We start from the raw sequence: 18,309 nt of genomic DNA on the forward strand, positions 1-18,309 counted from the left end.
GAAACTGGTGAAGCACTATTAGGTTATAAAACAATTTCCCAACCTTTAAATATCGTATAGCATTTGTCATCTCTTCATGGAAACAGGACTGTAACCCTATTAAAATATAGCTGTGCAGCTAAGTGTTCGGGGTGAGCTCTGAGCTGCCAAGAGGCCTGTTGTAACTGGAGGAGCTGCAGAGAGCCATAGCTCAGTTGGAATGAGCTGTGAGCAGGGAAATGAAGAAAATACACATTCACAGCCTCACCAGTAAAAACACTAAATCACAGTAACGTCACAAACTGAAATAACGCCACAAATTGTCTTCGCACATCAAGCTTCAATGTTATATTTGAAAACAGGACGATTTTATTGTGTAACTAAACGTTAGCTTCAGGGAGTTTTAATCCGCTTAGTCCTTGCCTTTGGCAATTTGAATCTTCTGTCAGAGGGTCGCAGCTCAAATTTCTCTGTTCAGTGGTTGTTGCTCAGGAGAGCGGACAATGTCACAAGTGACTTGAGACAAATCGGGCAGCTTGATGCCAATGACCTTACAGGCAATTTTCTTTTTTGTTTTGTAATGAAAGACAGCAGAATCTTGTAATGGAGACAAAAATGAGAACCGTTTCAAAACGTGGACCTGCTCCGCTGTTTCTCTGTTAAACCGATGGACTTGACCATTTTCTAAAATCTATGCATGTCTTTGTTTTTTGTCGGATTCTGTTGACAGGACAATTATGAGTCATGTTATATTTGTAAAAGAGTTTGGAGAAGAACATGAAGGAGACACACCAACCATATGGAAAAGTAACTGGTCGATTTAAACCAAAATAAAAGTGTTTTGCTCTGTTTGCAAAATGTAAACATGGTGTTGGCAGTGTTATGTTACTTTTCTTTAGCAGAATGGTTCCAAGAATTTCAAAGACTTTGTGTAATTTTTCTTTTACTTCACAAATATGCTCTGTTTTGTGTTGGTGAATATTATACAGTCAGAATAGGATAAACCGAGTTGATGGTTTGAAGCTGTAGAAAGAGTAACAGGTGCAGGAAGGAAAGTCTGACTTACGTCTCTTCAGTAACATTGTCCAGCTCATTGTAGGGCTTTTCTAATGAAAGGACATATGTTTCCCCTAGCAAAGGCCCCAGAGCCATCCTGATTGCATCGCTTAATTTGTAAGGAAGTGGTGTTTTCTTGGTGTTTGCATCTCTTGACTCTGACTTTTTTTCTCATGTTTAAACCCGTGGTATTTATACACCTTTGATCTGGGATAGATACAGTTTTCTTTCAATATATGAGAGTAAAAACAAACACACAAAAAAACAAGTTTTTTCTTTTAACTTTAACCTTTTTTGTCTTTAATTTATGCTTATGTATTGCATTTTCAAACTGCCTAAATTATACTTTTTCTATTAACAGCACCACCCACCAGGTTGAGATGTTAGAAGTTTGCAAAAAAGAAATCTGAACTTCACAACTCCTTGGTGTTTCGCTTCTGTGTTGTGTGCAAACCAAGAATTGTATAAGTCTTTAACCAGCAGAGAAACACATTTTTATATCTAATTTAGTCACAATATTGGTGGTAATCAGTAGGAGATGTTGACTGCATTTTTGTTTTTACGTTCTTCTTGGAGACACGTGACTTTCTTTCAGGTGATGGGGGTTTGAAACCTTTCTTTTATTTTACACGTCTGACATGAGTCTCATTTTTAAATTTGCTCTGCTCCAGTTCAACTTTACAATGCCGTTAACACCAACTAACATTTAGATCTTAGCATGCCATTTAAATAAACCGAACTGAATTAAAATAAGAGCAAAAGATGAAGTGATTGCTTTATTGTTACATTTTAGAGCAAACAAATGAAACTTTAATAAACTTCCTTTACAAACAGATGTAGTTATTTGTCACTTTATGAGACTCACAGCTAAAATGATTTAAAAAAAAATTTCAGTTCTGCTGCTCGTCTGCTAAATGTTTGATTTTAATATTTGGCATGCTTCTTCAGTGCCATCCCTTTCTTATTAATGCGTGCATGCATGGATCAGCATGAAAGTCACTGCCAAGCATAACCGCCTCATTCTGGGGGGCAAAGAAGGCTATTATATGGCCAGATGGTGCAGGTACAGAGCTTTACAGGAACATAGTCATTTACATTCACACTGACACACACCTATACACACACATGCATAAATTCAAATGCACATCCTTGTATCTGCATGAATAAATTGGGAAATTTTGGTATATCCCCAAGCCACTATATAAGCATCGCTGAGTTAGAGCTGTGCGGAAAGTTAATTCAATGTCAGCACAATGTCATGCACACACATGCACAGACGCACCAGAGAAATGCAGAGAGACATGTAGATGTACATTTGCTCACGTTTACACAACTAGCTGCAGAAGATGGATCATGCCCTGTTATATCTTTAGGCTTTCTACCCATGGGGGCCACACATCCCTTTTTTTCAATATATAAATAGATATAAATTTAACTCTACTTACCTTACATTTTAAGAGATTGAGAACATTGGACTTACGCTCCGCATTTTGAAACAAATGATCAATATGTAGTTAAAACACATCATGACCACTGGTAGGTATGGTGGAGGTTCAGTGATGTTGAATTTGTATTAAAGTCTTAAAAATGCAGCATTTTCAATAACCAGAAAATTTAAATTGGATCATCACTGGGGGGGTTTCTACGCCTTCTGTTTTGATTTATTTGATTTTGTTTTTAGGATCAGCAAATTAAACAAAGTGAATAAAATAAGAGTTTAATCTTTGACAAAATAGTCTTTTTATCTGGTTTGCCTGCCTGATTCGCGGCTCTCTTATGGCTGACCAGCTATTCACTCCCAAACATTCATCTGCATTTCTTAAAAGACGATGGTTTCGGTTAGAACAGGATGGTTTCCTGTTTTTAATATTACATTAGACAGTTCTTAACTCAGTTTTAGTGGTTTCGGCAATCTCCTTAGATGTTTCCTCTGCCTGGTGCCAATGATTTGACTCTTTTAAAATAAACTAACATCTTTCCCACAACCAGGGATGTGTCTTTTGACTTGGCTGTTTAAGAGATGAGAAGCTACTAATTGCATCAGTTGAGGTCACATAATTTACTTCCAGCTGACAGATAATTACATATGCACTAATTATTCTTTTTTTTTTTTTTGGCTTAGCAGCTTTATAAAATAAGCATTTTCTAAATCTGCAAAGACGTATTACAGGTATAAGTATTTTTATACACACGAACAACAAAAATGTCTAGATAATCACTTAGGCTTGCAGAAATTATTTATCTGTATTTGTTGTGTTTAATGGCCTGTAAATCTGTGCCACTGTTTTGCCAGGAAACAGCATGTGGTCATTATGAAATCTCTTGCAGCAGTAAATGGTTGTCTCTGCAGGTGTGCTGAGGCGTTGTGAAAAAAAACCAGGGCAAGGGAGACATCGTTGGGAGGGGCGGGAAAATGAATGAAGAGAAACTGGAATGTTCATGAATGAAGCAGGGGAGAAAGGGGGTGAAGAAGGAAAGTGGGTGAAAAGTGATGGATGAGGCATGCGTGCCCTCAGTTTCTAGTGAATCTCCAGGGGCCACACTGTTCCTAACCTAACGTTTTCTTGTGATAGAGATTAAGAAGAGCTCTAAAAGGAACGAAATGGATCCAATGAACGGCATCCCCAGCGAAAAGAAAAACAACATAAAGAAACGATTAAAGAAATGGAGTGTTTCAGTGTCACCTGACAGCAAGGGGCTCTGGCATGAAGATAGAAGAGGTGCATGGATGGTTTAGTGAGAGATAGATAATAGCTCTTTAAGCTTTGTGTGGTGCTGCAGGGGTAGACTGGCGAATATTCATCAGATGCTGGTAGGAGGTGGAGGAAGATGTGGAAACAGCGGAAGAGTCAAAGTAAAGAAGCAAGAATGTTTTAGGACCAATAGAAAACAAAAGTTTTAAATGGTGACCAGACTCATGATAATGCCTGAAAGGAAGATTTTTACATTTATATAGTAAAAAGAATTTTTTTTTTCTTATTGTCCGACCATAAAGTAGAGCAAACACTCCGTTAATATTACCAAGAAGTATTTGTACTAGCAAACTGCCAGAATGCTAAGAGAGTATCTTTTTCCTCTACCTTCAAAGTCAGGTGTCGACAGCCTCTATTAGAGTAACTAACAACATTTTAATGTGAGGCAAATGATTGGATGCATCTCATGATAGCAGCTCAAAAACTCTGCTTCCTTAGAAGAAAGTAAAAATAATGTGCCTTCCTCTATTATCACCTAATAAACATACATATTTTTTTTATTGTCCTAATGAATGTAAAACTTCATTAAAAATATATTGTTTCAACTGAATCTGGAGTCAATTACAGAGGGCTTGAGAGCGACCTCTGGGGAACACCACGTCGAAACAAACTAAAGAAGACGAGGGACTGAAAATAGATACCGATATTAAAAGAAAATATTAATTCTAACCACGGTAGCACCGTCTTTTTAATAGTTTTGGTCAATTTAAGTCAAGTTTCTCATATTGCAGTGTTGTAATGTTGCTGAAAAACATATGATCTGGATTTAAAATCAATAAATTGATCTATATTTATTGTAATATAAGGATCTGTGATGTCTTTGGAGTCTGTATGTTGCTTCTGATGTTCTCCCATGTTGAAAAGTATTTACACACTGGGATCAAAGTTGTGAAATTCAAAGTGATCAACTGTGTCAGTTTCAGAGTGTGTTGCTATTTCCATGAATGTAGCTGGGAAATACATTGCTTTGCATTGTTTTGTCTTTTTAATCAACTGAGTGTCTGCCAATTAAATTTCATATTTGTGTGTGCATTCAAGAGGTCACATCATTACTTGCCAATTTGATCAGAGAGTAGGGCAGTTTTGATTTCCAATATCATGCAATGTCAAGGTGAATCTTCATCAGTGCAGACAGAGCATTTGCACAATGTTGCATGAGATTAATTATAATTAGTTATAATCAGGTCAGGCTGGGATGTTTGAATGCTAATTTAAACTTCAAATACATTGAAAAATGTCAGTGCAAATTATGATTCAAAGGAATTATCTGAAAACTATGATTCAGTGCTACACTATGAACATTAATCATTCAGCACAGTGAAGGTCAAGCACTGGGGAACAAAGTACACCACTGCAGAGGGATTTCATCTACTCATAGCCTCAGGATATTTTTTGTATTTGTGGCATCGTGGTTTGGTTTAATAGCATTCTAATTCTCGATTAGCATTTTAGTCAGTGTGCCTCATGACAGTGCCCCCGGCTGCTGGATGAAACAGCGGACAGCTTCCCAACTCTGGACTCCCTAAAGAATGTGGGCTCATTCCCACCGTTCGGAAATGTGACACTGTACAGCAGCGTAATGTGTCGTAAGGTCTCCAGTTTTCTTAACAACTGGAACAAGCGTTTATTAAACTGATCGCAACTCAGAAGAGATGAGGCGGGGGACTTGAGAGGATGTTTTCTGAATGTTAGGAGAAGAGCTAATGAGAAGAACCGAAACACGAACAGAGAGAGGTTTTTGAGGAAGACGAAGAGAGGGAGGACCTGCTGTTTGAGAATGAAAAAGGGGGAAAGGAGAGAGAAAAGGAAGAGGTGCACAGCTGAGCAGAACCTTCCTCGTTCTCTTTCATCAGGCATCACTGTGGAAACTAGTGCCTTCCCCCCCTCCCTCCTTCGCCCCCATTCTCCTTCACCCGCAAAGAGGTAATCAGGGAGAGCGAGAGAGGTAGAGGAGCAGAGAGAAAGTGGCACAGTCACCCAGACTGAGCTGTCAGAGGCACTCTGAGGAAACAAGCGGTCCAATTTGCTCTGCTTTTCGACTTTCTTTCCTGTCGCTTGCTCACTCCCTTCTCGTCTCTTATCTGGCTCGTAAAGCCATTTCAATTTTGAGTGCATGTGGCCACACGCTTCCAGCTTTTGTAAAACAAGTCAACTGATTGAGGGCAGCCCGAGTGGGGAAGGTTGTCCTACTCACAAAAAAAACACAACAATCGCCATTTGTATATTAACGATCTCTCAATAAGAGCTCATTCTGTTTTGGGCTGCAGACTTCCGCACACATAAGAAGTTGTATACATTTGTCAGATTTTGAGGCTTTTAAATCTTAATTTGCTTTGCAGAAACCAAGAGTAAACAAAAGCATTTACACCCATTTAACTTTTTATCAATTTCCAACACAACTATTGGAAACTAGAATGCATCTAATTACAATCTTATGTCACAGATCAAAACAAACTAGTAAAAAGTTGTGCTATGGAGTGAAAAGCATAAAGGTTTCAACATTTTAAAAAGTGAAAATCCAAATGGGTGTGGCATTCATCCCTAAAGAATGATGCTGCCACCACCGTGTTGCAGAGTGTGGAGGGCCTTTTATGTCTTTCAATAAACGGTTGCTTTATTTTTGCAATTGCTCCATGAAGGCCAGATGGAAATGTCTTTGTGGGTTTGCACTGTTTCCAGCCTTTGGGTTTCCATGGGCCGGACTGAACAGTCTCCCATCAGATGTCAGAAGCCCTTAAAGGCTTTCAAACAAGCAGCTGTATGAGTTTAAAAAGGCACCGGCTCTCACCGTGTTTCTGACCACTTCACTGACCAGCTCAATCTGACTGTATGCACAATTTCTCCATTGATTTTTCTGCCATCTTTTATTCTCCATTTAATGTATTGAAGAAATCTGAAACCAGAACAGCCTTTTAACATTTTCAGATATTTCAGTGATGGCTGTATGGATTCGCAGATAAGCTTGCGCTGCCCTGTAAGGCAGTTCAGATGGTGACTTGTGGCAATTTAGTCAGCGGCCATCCCAACAATCTGACTATTCTGCACGCACGCTGCTTGTTTGTGAGAGCGAGATAGATCAAGGACGAACATCTGGCACCTCTTGGCCAGTTGGTCATGGGGGTGCTGTTTTTGTTTGTCTCCTTTTTAACCTTGTTTCAAGGCACTATTTTATGAGTTATTTTGAGTGTTTGTTACATCACAAAAAGACTTAGAGTCATAGCTGGTAAAATAAATTTAAAAAATGCTTAGCCTCTACAAAAAATACATAAAAGTTCTTAAAGTTTTTAATAAAATGGATTTGTCAGTCAACAGCTGCGTCCTCGTTTAATTTTAAGAATATTAATGCAACATTCTTGATTTAGGAGAGAAAAATGAAAACAGAGGAACTTTGATGTTCTGCACTGTAAAATCTGGACTATTGATTAGTAAACACTATTAAATGACTAAAAACAACTAATATTATTAATTACTAAATACAGTTAATGAGCGTAAGGGACTAGACAAATCTGCCTTTTGATGCCTGCAGCTGAGTATACTCGAATTTAAGTTTGTGACACATCTGACAGATGTACTTTGGTGAATTTTATTTTTTTTTGTAAAGTGGAAACTGTATAGTGCTGTTTGGAGGCTACTATCATTTAGATTAGTGGACTTTATCCTTTATATACAGGGTGGGCCCTACATTTCCAAACATTGGAGAATGTAAAATGCATATTTCTTTTCTATTTCACATACCCAAGAAGATGCGTTTGACAAAAGAGCAAAGAATTGAAATTATACTGACGGCTGGATCGGGAAGCGGTCGCATGGTTGCACAAAACTTTAACAGAAGACATGGAACAAGCATCACACGCATCTCTGTGGCAAAACTTGTTTGCAAGTTTCAGAAAACTGGAAATGTTGCAGATCAACCACAAAGTGGTTCAAGACATGCAGCAATTACACAGAGTAATTATGTTGAACTGTTATATAAAATGTAAATTTTTTCTATGTATGGAAACTTATGGCCCACCCTGTATTGTCAACAACAATGGTGTCCAAATCCGACCATGAGGTCTTGGTGTCTTGTATGTTTTAGATGTAAGTGAAATGTCTGAATTGCCTTCTTAGCCCATTCTGACATTCTGCAGAGGTTTTTCTAGTAGCACGTGTTCTTGATTGACATAGATTGAACTTATGAAGATTGTCACTGGATACCATCAGTCTACTACTCTGATGAGTAACGAGAAGCTCGAGGTCTTTGCAGTTTTTTCCACTGGTCATTTAAGGAAGCCATCAAGTTATCCTGATCTTGGTATGCAATGGTGTACAATCAAATCATTTTTGGGAGATTACTTGGATAACACAGATGCCAAAGGTTGCAGAGAGAAATGAAAGTACACATGAACAAGTGAGGAGTGACGACAAAACGCTATTGGTTAGATTCTACATGTTGCAAGTCGATTTCCCAAAAAGTTCAAGTTGCTTACTCGCCTGCATATCAGTGTGTGGATGTGAGCACGTCTGGATGGAAGTGGCTGAGACTAAAGTAATGTCAGTCTCAGCAGAAATGTCCATTTCACTTTTCCACAACCCAAGTAAACATTAAGTCCGTGTAAACATCTCATCCAGCAAACATTTAGACCCTCCGGCTGTTTATCTGTGAATTATTGTGGAGGACGGCTGTTCAGGGAGACAGTTTAACTTTACAGATTACATTTGATCTCAGTATCCCTCCAAACGGAAGCCCTGTTATCATTAGCTTAATTTACTGACACATTAAAAAAAACTGCAGATGACTTTATGAGCGCTTCACAATACCGGCCAGCTGATCTCTGAAGAAAGAGTCTATCAATCTGAGAGCCAGAACTTGGGAAACATAGAAATAGAAAATCTGGGTCACTTGTGTAGGAAAAGCCAGAAAACTTTGAAGAGCCTTAATGGTTTTTGGATCTGGTTTTAAATAGTCTATCACAACTTCCTGAAGAGCAAGGGAGGGAATCTTAGCCAACTGGGTTTGACAACTTGAGAGACCTAAGAGCTTTGAGTGTGAGTTCACAAACTGGTACGTGTGCATGTAGCAAACGGCTGCAGAAAGCACAGGAAATGAGCCTGAAAGGGAGAAAATGCAAAGTCATAGCAAGAAATGACATGGAAGGCAAAAAATATAAAGTAGTCCACTCATCTCTCCTGAAAAGGGCAAATTTGTGCACCAGTTTAATGATTTTATTCATCTATTGAAAGTAAAATGGAGATTGCCCTTCAGAGAAAAGTTGAATGCTGATTTTAATATCTAAACCTCACACACTAAGTAAGTCCGAACTGAAAGGTTTTACTTTACCAAGCCAATTTAAGTGCCTCACAGTTTTTTCAGACTTCCAAATAACTGATTTGATCTTGATATATTTCTTAGAAAAGCATGACAAATTAGATGAGAGATGTTGAAACGCTTTAATCTTTCCTAACACATTTCATCCGGTTTTATCTGCCAGTTTTACGGGCTCCTGCTGTCTGTGTGTGCATGCAGAACTGTTTAGTGGTCACAAGGTATTTGACAGGTTATGACACTTGACATAAATCTATGTGACAACAGCTGACTCAATTGCTGATAAAGCATTTGGAGATTGCTCAACAAAAACACATCAGGGAGCCGACAAATACGTGACTCATATGTACCTACGCAGGTCTTGCTTTCGCAACAAGAGAGGAAGGGATTTGACAGACAGCAATGCTGTTTTCTTTTTCTGTCTTTAACATTTTGTTCTTGTTGGGATGTTTGTGGCATAACATACCTAGCACAAAACAAATGAACCTTTCACCAAGCCAGAGTTGGATGAACTTATAAACTTTCAATAAACTGAAAATCAATGGGTTGTGGAGGATCAAGGTTGAATGATACTTGACCAGTGCAATGTGCTCAGTGTTTATGCTCACATTGGGGTTTCATTACATATTGATCATTTTCCTTAGCCCTTCGTAGATGTTGACTTACAATTAGCTGCAGGTCAGCTGTTGGATTGAGATTCGTCGACTCTCACTGAAGAACAGAAATCAGTTTTAGATGATTTGAGCTTTGTGATATGGTGCGTTATCCTGTTGAAAGAAGCAAGCTGAAAGAAGGAAAAGACATGGTCAGCAAGAAGGATGCCACATTTAAACGATGCTCCATTTATGCTAAGGGGCCCAGTGTGACACTGTGGATGAATTCTGTTATGATTTACTACAAATTCAGAGCAAAATGAATGCTGCTGCTAAAATTTGTACTAAGCAATGTTTCTCCAATCTGTCTTTTTTTTTGTTTCTGACAGGGAAGGATGCTTTGTCTGACTGATGATGCTTTGTACTCAGATGAAACTAATCTTACCATCTGAGGGAATAGTTCAGTTCTTCCACCCTACTACTACCAATTGGATATTCATACAGCCATATGATAGATAAACGGTATTTATGTTCAACCCAGTGGTTACTTGAAATGCAGTTTGTCATTTAATGTGTAAAGAATCAGTTCTTCTCTTGTGAAATTATTGCTCACCTCAGATGTATTAAACCACACTCCACTGACTCCATTATGTCATTATTTATTAACTACCAACCCAAAACCCCAGTTATGTGCTCTGAATGGGTAACTAAGGTCAGTCTGGCCATTCTTTCACCTCCTCTCCAGAGCACCGACATTCACTGGATATTTTTCACTTCTTTGCTGTAACAGAAGTTGGTTAGACACAGTAAAAAAATCATCCACCAGTCCAATTTAATTTAGTATTGTTTTAATTGTAAACTTGCAACCACCACCAAAGAAAAAAACGTTGGCAATCATCTGTTAGACAAATAGCTCCAGATATTCAGGATTAACATATCCAGACTTTGAGGACCATCGATACACTTTACTCTTTCAGCTGAGCAGGAGTCCAGTGCTTTTATTGTGAAAATGTTAAAAAATGTAATGTGAGACATTATTCTTTAAAAGTAACATATTTCTTATTTTGTAAAATAAAGTTGCTGGTAAAGGAGCAGACCTTTATTCTGAAGGACAAACGTGCTTCTCGTGTCAGTTTAAAGTCGCACACCTTTTTAGTGGTTGCATGGTCTGCAATATTCCTATGCACCACAGTTTTATGATTTTCTCAGCCTCCAGATTTATTGTTGATAATGTGCAAAGCTACTTAAAATAAATTGATCTTTTGATCCACAAGCAAAATCTCCCCTTGGAAAAAATTTATATACTCTATTAGTTACCAGAAGGCGCTCACAAGCACAAACTAAGACGTGGCTCCACTTATTTTATAGTAATAAGTGGAGCCACGTCTTAGTTTGTGCTTTCAGTGTCCAGGAACTTTTAATTAGTCTTTGATTTAATGCACCACATCTTGAATTTAATATTTTATCCATCATCTTGGTTTCTGATTCCCTGACTGATTGTTCCGTAATTCAGAACTCAATCTGGTTAAAATGCCAAGCAGCACGCTAACGCTAATAATTTTTGGACTTGGAGTTTCCAGGGTTTTCCTCCGTGACCTCCAACTGCTGTGACCTGACCTCAGCCAATAGGTGTATGAATGTCTGCAAATTACCAGATTTCTCAATATGCCAACTTTTGCACAAAAATCCTTTTTTTTTTTTTCTGGTCAAATCTTTCCTTATGTTTTTCATTATTACTCCCCTGAAGTTATGTTAAAGTTAGCTGACTCTCGAGTGATGAACTTACTCTCTATTAAAAGCGATTTCCATTTTTTTAAATAGATAATTCTTTATCAGTCTAATTATTTTCTGCTGTTTCAACTAAATCACCACTCTCACTATCTGCCCTAAAACAGTGGGGGTGTTTTTTTTGTTTTTTTTTTCTAGTATACTTAGGAAACTGAAAATCTTCTTCTCCTCGTACCGGATCGCCATCATAGAGAACAGAGAGCAAAGAAGAGAGAAGGAGGGACTGAAATCAGCTTTAAGTATATGTAGCCATGGCAACCACTTCATTTGGCGTGTAAGTGTACAGCAAGACCTTTAGTCTCCAGATATGAATATCGTTTTAAACGTTCCTCTGAGATCGTGGGTCGCTGCACGTTAAACAGAAGAGAAGGTGGGGGGGGGGGAACGTTAATGAAAAGATGAAAGCCGTGAATTAGGAGCGGTACTTCGCATACGCTTGTATTCAGATGCTGGAGTGAATGGCGCATCCATTAATGTCTAGCTAAACAGACCTTGATTCCTGTAAAGAAAAGTTATTTCTCTTCAAATCGAGTTTTGAAAGGTTATTTTCTAATCCTTAAGAGCGATAGCTGGGATGAATCGATTTGTGAATATTTTTTTTTTCTGAGGGTGGGTACGAGGTCCTCTTCAAGTGCAAAAAAGCCATTAGGTTTAGACATTCATTTGTTCATCGTCAGCCTCTATTCCCTCTCTGATTCCCCTGTGCCATTTCACCATCAAGCCTCTTTCAGCCAGCCCTTCCTCTTTCTCTCTCTCCATCTCTGTCGGCTTCATCCTTCCTCCATCCCACTCTCTTTCAGTGCCCCTGTAGTGTTGACCATGTGTGAATGGGGCTGAATGATGGGTGGGAGGATGGACGCCAGAGGTAGTTACACATCTGCACGGCACATACAAACACACATTCAGAGGCACACACACACACACACACACACACACACACACCAGGAACGCTGGTGGATGCGTGCAAAGGGCTGGGGATGAGGATGAGTCACTCCGCGCGACACATGGCGAGCTCGCAGGAGGCTGCATCCGATTTAATATGACACAAACAAACACACACAGAGAGAAAGAGGGAAATGTAGCCGCGGAAGACTTTAGCTTACACGCGTGATTGATGACGGTCATGCATCATGTTAACGAGCTTGGTTTTCCATTCCTGACGTCTGTTAAGTGACTGTATGTTTTGTCCTTAATGTGGTGACTTTGTGTTTGCGTGTGTGCGTGAGTGTGAGTGTGCCAGCATTCTTGGTCTGATAAGGCTTTTCATTAGTGTTTCCTGTAAACAGCCTGATTTCTCCAGCTTTGTCTTCTGTCATCTGCGGTTTCTCTGCCTCGATTGTCCCGTGTTGTGTGTGTGTGTGTGTTTTTCCTCTAGTTTTTATTAGAGATGACAATTCTGGCTGACCTCACAATTTTCTTTTGACGATGACTGTCAGGTCATGCTTTTAATCATTTTTAGCTCCATCTCTACACACGCTGTACCCTCACCAAACCATAAATTAAGACATAATTATATGAGCTGCTCCTCTCTAGTAGAATGTATTTTGTGAGGTTGAAGCCCAAATTTAAACTAATTCTTAAGTCATGCCAGCACCAACATATATAAGACTAAATTAGTGTATAAGGTGCTATAAACGTCAGTGTATTTGATCAGAACTTAGTTTGATTGAGTGGCACCCCAAAGGAAGAAGGAGGACTGGAAGTAGCGTGTTTCCAAACAGCAATTTTCAAGTCTTCCCAAAGACTCTCAATTTTCTTCCAGTATTGTCCAGTATTTAGCTCCATCCATCTTCCTATTTACTTTTACCTGCACTCTTCTAATAACTCGAGAAAAACATAATCCGGCCACCACCATGTTTCATCATAGGGCTGTGCTCAGTGTGCTGTGTCTGTAAGTTTAATTTTGATCTCATCTGATCAAAAGAAGTTTGTTGGTTTTTCTGATTCATCGTCCCCTTTTGCAGCCTGGCAGCTTAGGTGGACAACCATTTCTTGGACAGCTTGGAACAGTTTTTGTAACCTAACCCTTCATGACTTTGCTTCCTCTTTACTCTCTAAAACTTTTATGTCACACCAAATATTACAGGCTTAGAGAGCCCAAATGGATGGTGCTTGCAGTCCAAACAGTTGTTTGGAATATGCAATATTACAAAGACAATAAATGTATGATATGTTGCGCATCTCAAAAGGGAGACTTTATTTTTGGGCTTAAAGATTAATGAGGATCCTTTTTCTGCTTGAAATTTGGCCTGCATAAAGTGAGAGGTTGTTTGCTTCATTTCATATTCTGACCAGTTTTGTCTGACATCACCACGTGACCATGCACAGTAACGCAAAGTGAACCTCATAGCAAATTGTATGTACAGATTGAGACTCTTGCGTTGCTGCTAAAGGCCAGCAGACGTGTTTTTAATGTGTAAAAACCTGATGATGAGGAATCATATTCAGACTGCATTTAGCTGGAGCTCATTTTTTATTTGTCATTTGTTTGACAAAGGATTCATCAACAATTTACTTTCACAATTAGCTAAAAAGAAAAAAAAATCAATAAATTCCACGTCACACACTCACCAAAGCTGATCTAGTACTTGTGCTTGCAATCAAGAAAGCCGTCACTGTTTAATGAAAAAACCTCGATCCGAACTGACTCGTGTTGTTTTCTGCAGGAACATTCAGAGGTGTATGTAAGAAGATTGATCACTTTCCAGAGGACGCAGACTACGAGGCGGATGCCGCTGAATACCTCCTACGTGAGTAACCACCCCTGACTTCACTGGAACTCACTTACTTTCTTGCGCTTGTTTTCTCAGACGTGAAACAAAAACTGAGAAGGATTTAGATCAAACCACGACAATACAGGAACTCATTTTGCAAAATCATTTTGCACCAGTTTTTCACATCATCCCTGACTAAAAGGATTTATCTCTGGATTCTGTATGTGTATCAGTAACACTCTGATCACTGGTGACCGCTGTGCGCAAGTGTTTGCCTTTTGACAGAAAGTAAAACATGCCTCTTCTCAAGAAATGCAGACAAGATGCAGACACGTTTTAAAGAGTAGTGTGATTTAACGCCGACAATTCTAGAAATGAGCAACGTTTGATTAGGATATGCTTATTTAGAGGAGGAGAATTCCTAGATCAGAAATAATTCATATTAACACATGAAATGGTGGCACAGTTATTGAAACACCAACAAATAATGGGAAAATAAAGTCATTTATTTTATTTATTCTTGAGGTTTTTATGGATTATTATGTTGAAAAGCACTTCATGATCAATAAGGTTGAGAGCCTGTTTGTCTTCCAAAGGCTTTGGGAACCTCGACAAACTATATGGCACCATTAACTCTTAAGCATATCTTAAATTAAAATCGTTTCGACTCTAGAAGTAAAGAGACTCTAGGACCAGTCAGCAGACTGATCATTTTTAAGCTATAACACAAATTCAACCTTCTTCTGAGTTTTTTTTTCCACACCCTAAATCCTATTAAACCAGGACTCTAAATGATTTGAATCTTGCCTATACCAGGTGTAACCGTGTGCCTCCTGCTTCTCGTCTCCTTCATGCCTGTAGAGTAAAATATGACAGATATGAGACTTTTTGAGGGAAACAAAATGCTTTTCTAAGTCATTTACCTTTACATTTATAAAACTTAACAGAAAAATAGTCAAACATTCCCCCAGAATCAACCCCTAAATATCTACTGGAGATTCTCCATGTCCATTTTTAAAACACCAAATGAGATGTGCAACTTTCACTAAAATAGAGACTCAGTCTTTACATTAGAGAACCAGGATCTATGTAGTGATGGGTAAGCATGTGATGTGTTTCACAGTTATCATAAAGTAGCAGAAAGCACAAACAAAAGAAGAGAAAAAAAAAGGGATTCAGCCCGAGTCTTGTTTTCAATGCTCCACTAAGCAAAGAGCAACATCCCCCCGAGGCGGCCAATTAGCCCACAGGACTCTGGGTGGATTAGCCAATGAGAAGCTGGGACCTAGTGACCAGCATTACATACAGCCCAGGGTTGTGGGCCACATAGGCGGGGCTTGGTTGCTGTTATTCCAGAGGTCAATAATGCTGAAAATAATGATAAAATCTTTTAAATACATTTTTAAAAACCTAAATGTTCTTTGAAACTCGACGACTCCAACACAAGTATGCAGGAGACACACGTACACTTCTGAACGATTCCCACATAACAAATTGTCTGCTGCCGTCCTTCACTGTGATCACGTCGAGCGCACATATGGGGACTCTAAATTTTCACCCCTGCTGCAGCCTGACTTTCATATTCATCTTCTCTGTTCATTATTTCTGTGTGCATATGTCAGTGTGACTCTCCATCTGTCTGAGTTTTTGGCTATCTTTTCCCTCCCCATCTCTCTCTCTCTTTGTCTCTCTCTCGCCTCGTCTCTGGTTGCGAGGCCTCCGAATACATCAACATGTTCTGAATTCAGGCGCAGTCGGGCGTGCATCCACATACTGCAACATGTGTGTCTTGAGTGCATGCTCTAAGTGGTGCAGTTTCCGAGCACTGTGAATTTAAACTCTATGGCCGTCATGTTCGAATGCAGACTTGAGTGGCATTGTTCTGAGAGGGAAGTTCAACTCCTTAAAGGACAGAACAATAAAATTCAACAGTACTGTACTAGGAGGGTATTTATTTATATATATTGAATTTCCCCCAAGTTTTTCTTTTCAGTTGTGCAAAAGACGAATAAAACGGAAACACGGTGAAGAGAGACTACATCACATATTGTCAAACTTGGGCTGCAACAATTAATCAGATGAATCATGATCAATTTATTATTGAAGTAATGGTTGACTAATTTGGTAAATGATTAATCACTAATTAGAGTACACAGACTCAAAGAAAACGCAATTTGATGAAAGAAAAATATATTCAGAGCCACGGCCAAACAAAAAATATGTACATTTTACATTTAAGATTAAAAAAAAGCTTCTTTGTCTGTAAATATGTCTCACCTAGAGTGGCATAGTTTTAGCTTCACCTTGTTCAAATTTTGTAAAAAGAAAAAAAATCTTCCATTAAGCATCTGTAATTAAGCTCCAATTATTAATCATTTAATACAAACAAAATCAACAGATCAGCCCTGCACTGTATTGATGTTAAGTCAAGCAGAAAGAACTGAACTTTCCAAATGTCAATGTTTGTTTTTTTAGCTGCAGATGCTACTTTTGCTTCAAATGTTCAAAAGTGCACTAGAGGTTTGCTGCATTATTCCATTCTAGGCAATAGCATTATTTCCTTTTCTAAAAACAAATTGGATTAGGTGTTAATTTGTCATTTATAATGTACTTCTAATATTATAGAACAAACTTAAAATGTTAAATAAAAAAATTGCAGAAAGTGCCAGTTTTGTTTTTGTTCTTTTACTGTTTAATTGATCAAAATAATAAGCAGAATAATCAATTATTAAAATAAAGAGTTTACTAAAAAAATAATTGTGCAGATTGAATATGTTGACGTATGATTTAAATACAAACTCCAACATCTTGACATTACACCAACACGTTACAAGCGATCTGTAATTTGGTCAAATCAGGTCAAAATAAACACTATTTCAAGTCAAATATTTTCTTGTGTGTGAGTCAATCCTTCTTCCTGTTTCCTCTGTGCATGCAGGTGCCGTTCGCGCCTCCAGTATCTTCCCCATCATGAGTGTTGGTCTGTTGTTCCTGGGGGGGCTTTGTGTGGCTGCCAGTGAGTTTTACCGGAGCAGACACAATGTCATCCTCAGCGCAGGAATCTTCTTCGTATCTGCAGGTTAGTCATCACTGTGCGTCTGCCTCTGCTTGCTGCAGTCAGCGTCCTCGCTCCTCTTTCACTGTAGGAGTGTGGCATTTACCTGTCGTCTGTGGCGCCATGCAAAGAGATAAAAGCAGGACAGCATTGTTAAAAGATGCATTTCACCCACTCTGCCCCACTGTTCAACGGTCACAGGATGCCCGTGGTTATAAATGCGACATGTTGCCCTTTCTGACAGGTAATTTCACACTTCCTGCTTGATCTCATCAGTACGTGCTACGTGAAAAGCGTCTTAGATAACAGCGCTAAGAATAAAACAATTGACCCACATTAATGACTTCTTCAACAGCCTGAAACCGAGAGTTACCTCTGTTATTAGAAAACCTTAGATTTGTATATTTCTCTGGAACAAGGTCAGATCACAGAAAAAAATAGAATCAAGACCTAAGATATTAATCAAACTGGTTCCCATTTACGAATAACAAGTAATTTTATTCTACTGCTAAAGGGTAAATTTAAGTTTTATGACAAATATCTAACATTTATTAGCACAGTCTGTCTGTGAAAGGCCTTTTGAAGAAGGTTTTTACACTGTGTTCCAAATTATTATGCAAGTTATATTTTCTCAGATTTTCCTAAATGGTCAATGCAAATGATGGTCAGTATAATTTTCAAGTCATGCACTATTACAGTATAAATTAAATTTTACAGAACAAAGCTCCCCATGAGAACAGTATTTTTTTTTTAAATAATAAAACTCAAAATGCACTGTTCCAAATTATTATGCACAGCAGATTTTCTAAACATTTTATGGATCATAAAGAACTGCAAATGGTCATTCTTTGAATGTGCAGCGTTAAGTGGACACTTGTTTTAAAATCAAAAGCTATTTCAATCAAAAACATCTTAACAGACGAGTCACATAATAACATCGAACCCCTTCTTTAATATCACCTGCACAATTCTTGCATCCATTGAACTTTCCCAGAGCTGCTGCTTTGATATAAACTGCATTCAACCCTCAGATCTTCTGCTTGAGGCAACTCCAAAGCTTCTCAAT

The 18,309-nt window shown here is 38.5% G+C and overlaps 1 protein-coding gene across 1 annotated transcript in view; it reads left to right on the forward strand.

Moving 5' to 3' along the window:
* cacng3b (calcium channel, voltage-dependent, gamma subunit 3b) overlaps positions 1-18,309 on the forward strand; it is a 31,552-nt gene that overhangs the window by 2,142 nt on the left and 11,101 nt on the right. The window contains exons 2-3 of the mRNA XM_055035707.1: positions 14,141-14,224; positions 17,127-17,267. Of these exons, the coding sequence (XP_054891682.1) occupies positions 14,141-14,224; positions 17,127-17,267 (225 nt within the window). The remainder of the gene's footprint in view (positions 1-14,140; positions 14,225-17,126; positions 17,268-18,309) is intronic.

This window comes from Poeciliopsis prolifica, unplaced genomic scaffold, assembly GCF_027474105.1.
Source record: "Poeciliopsis prolifica strain line A6 unplaced genomic scaffold, Auburn_PproV2 SCAFFOLD010, whole genome shotgun sequence".
NCBI classification, from domain to species: Eukaryota; Metazoa; Chordata; class Actinopteri; order Cyprinodontiformes; family Poeciliidae; genus Poeciliopsis; species Poeciliopsis prolifica.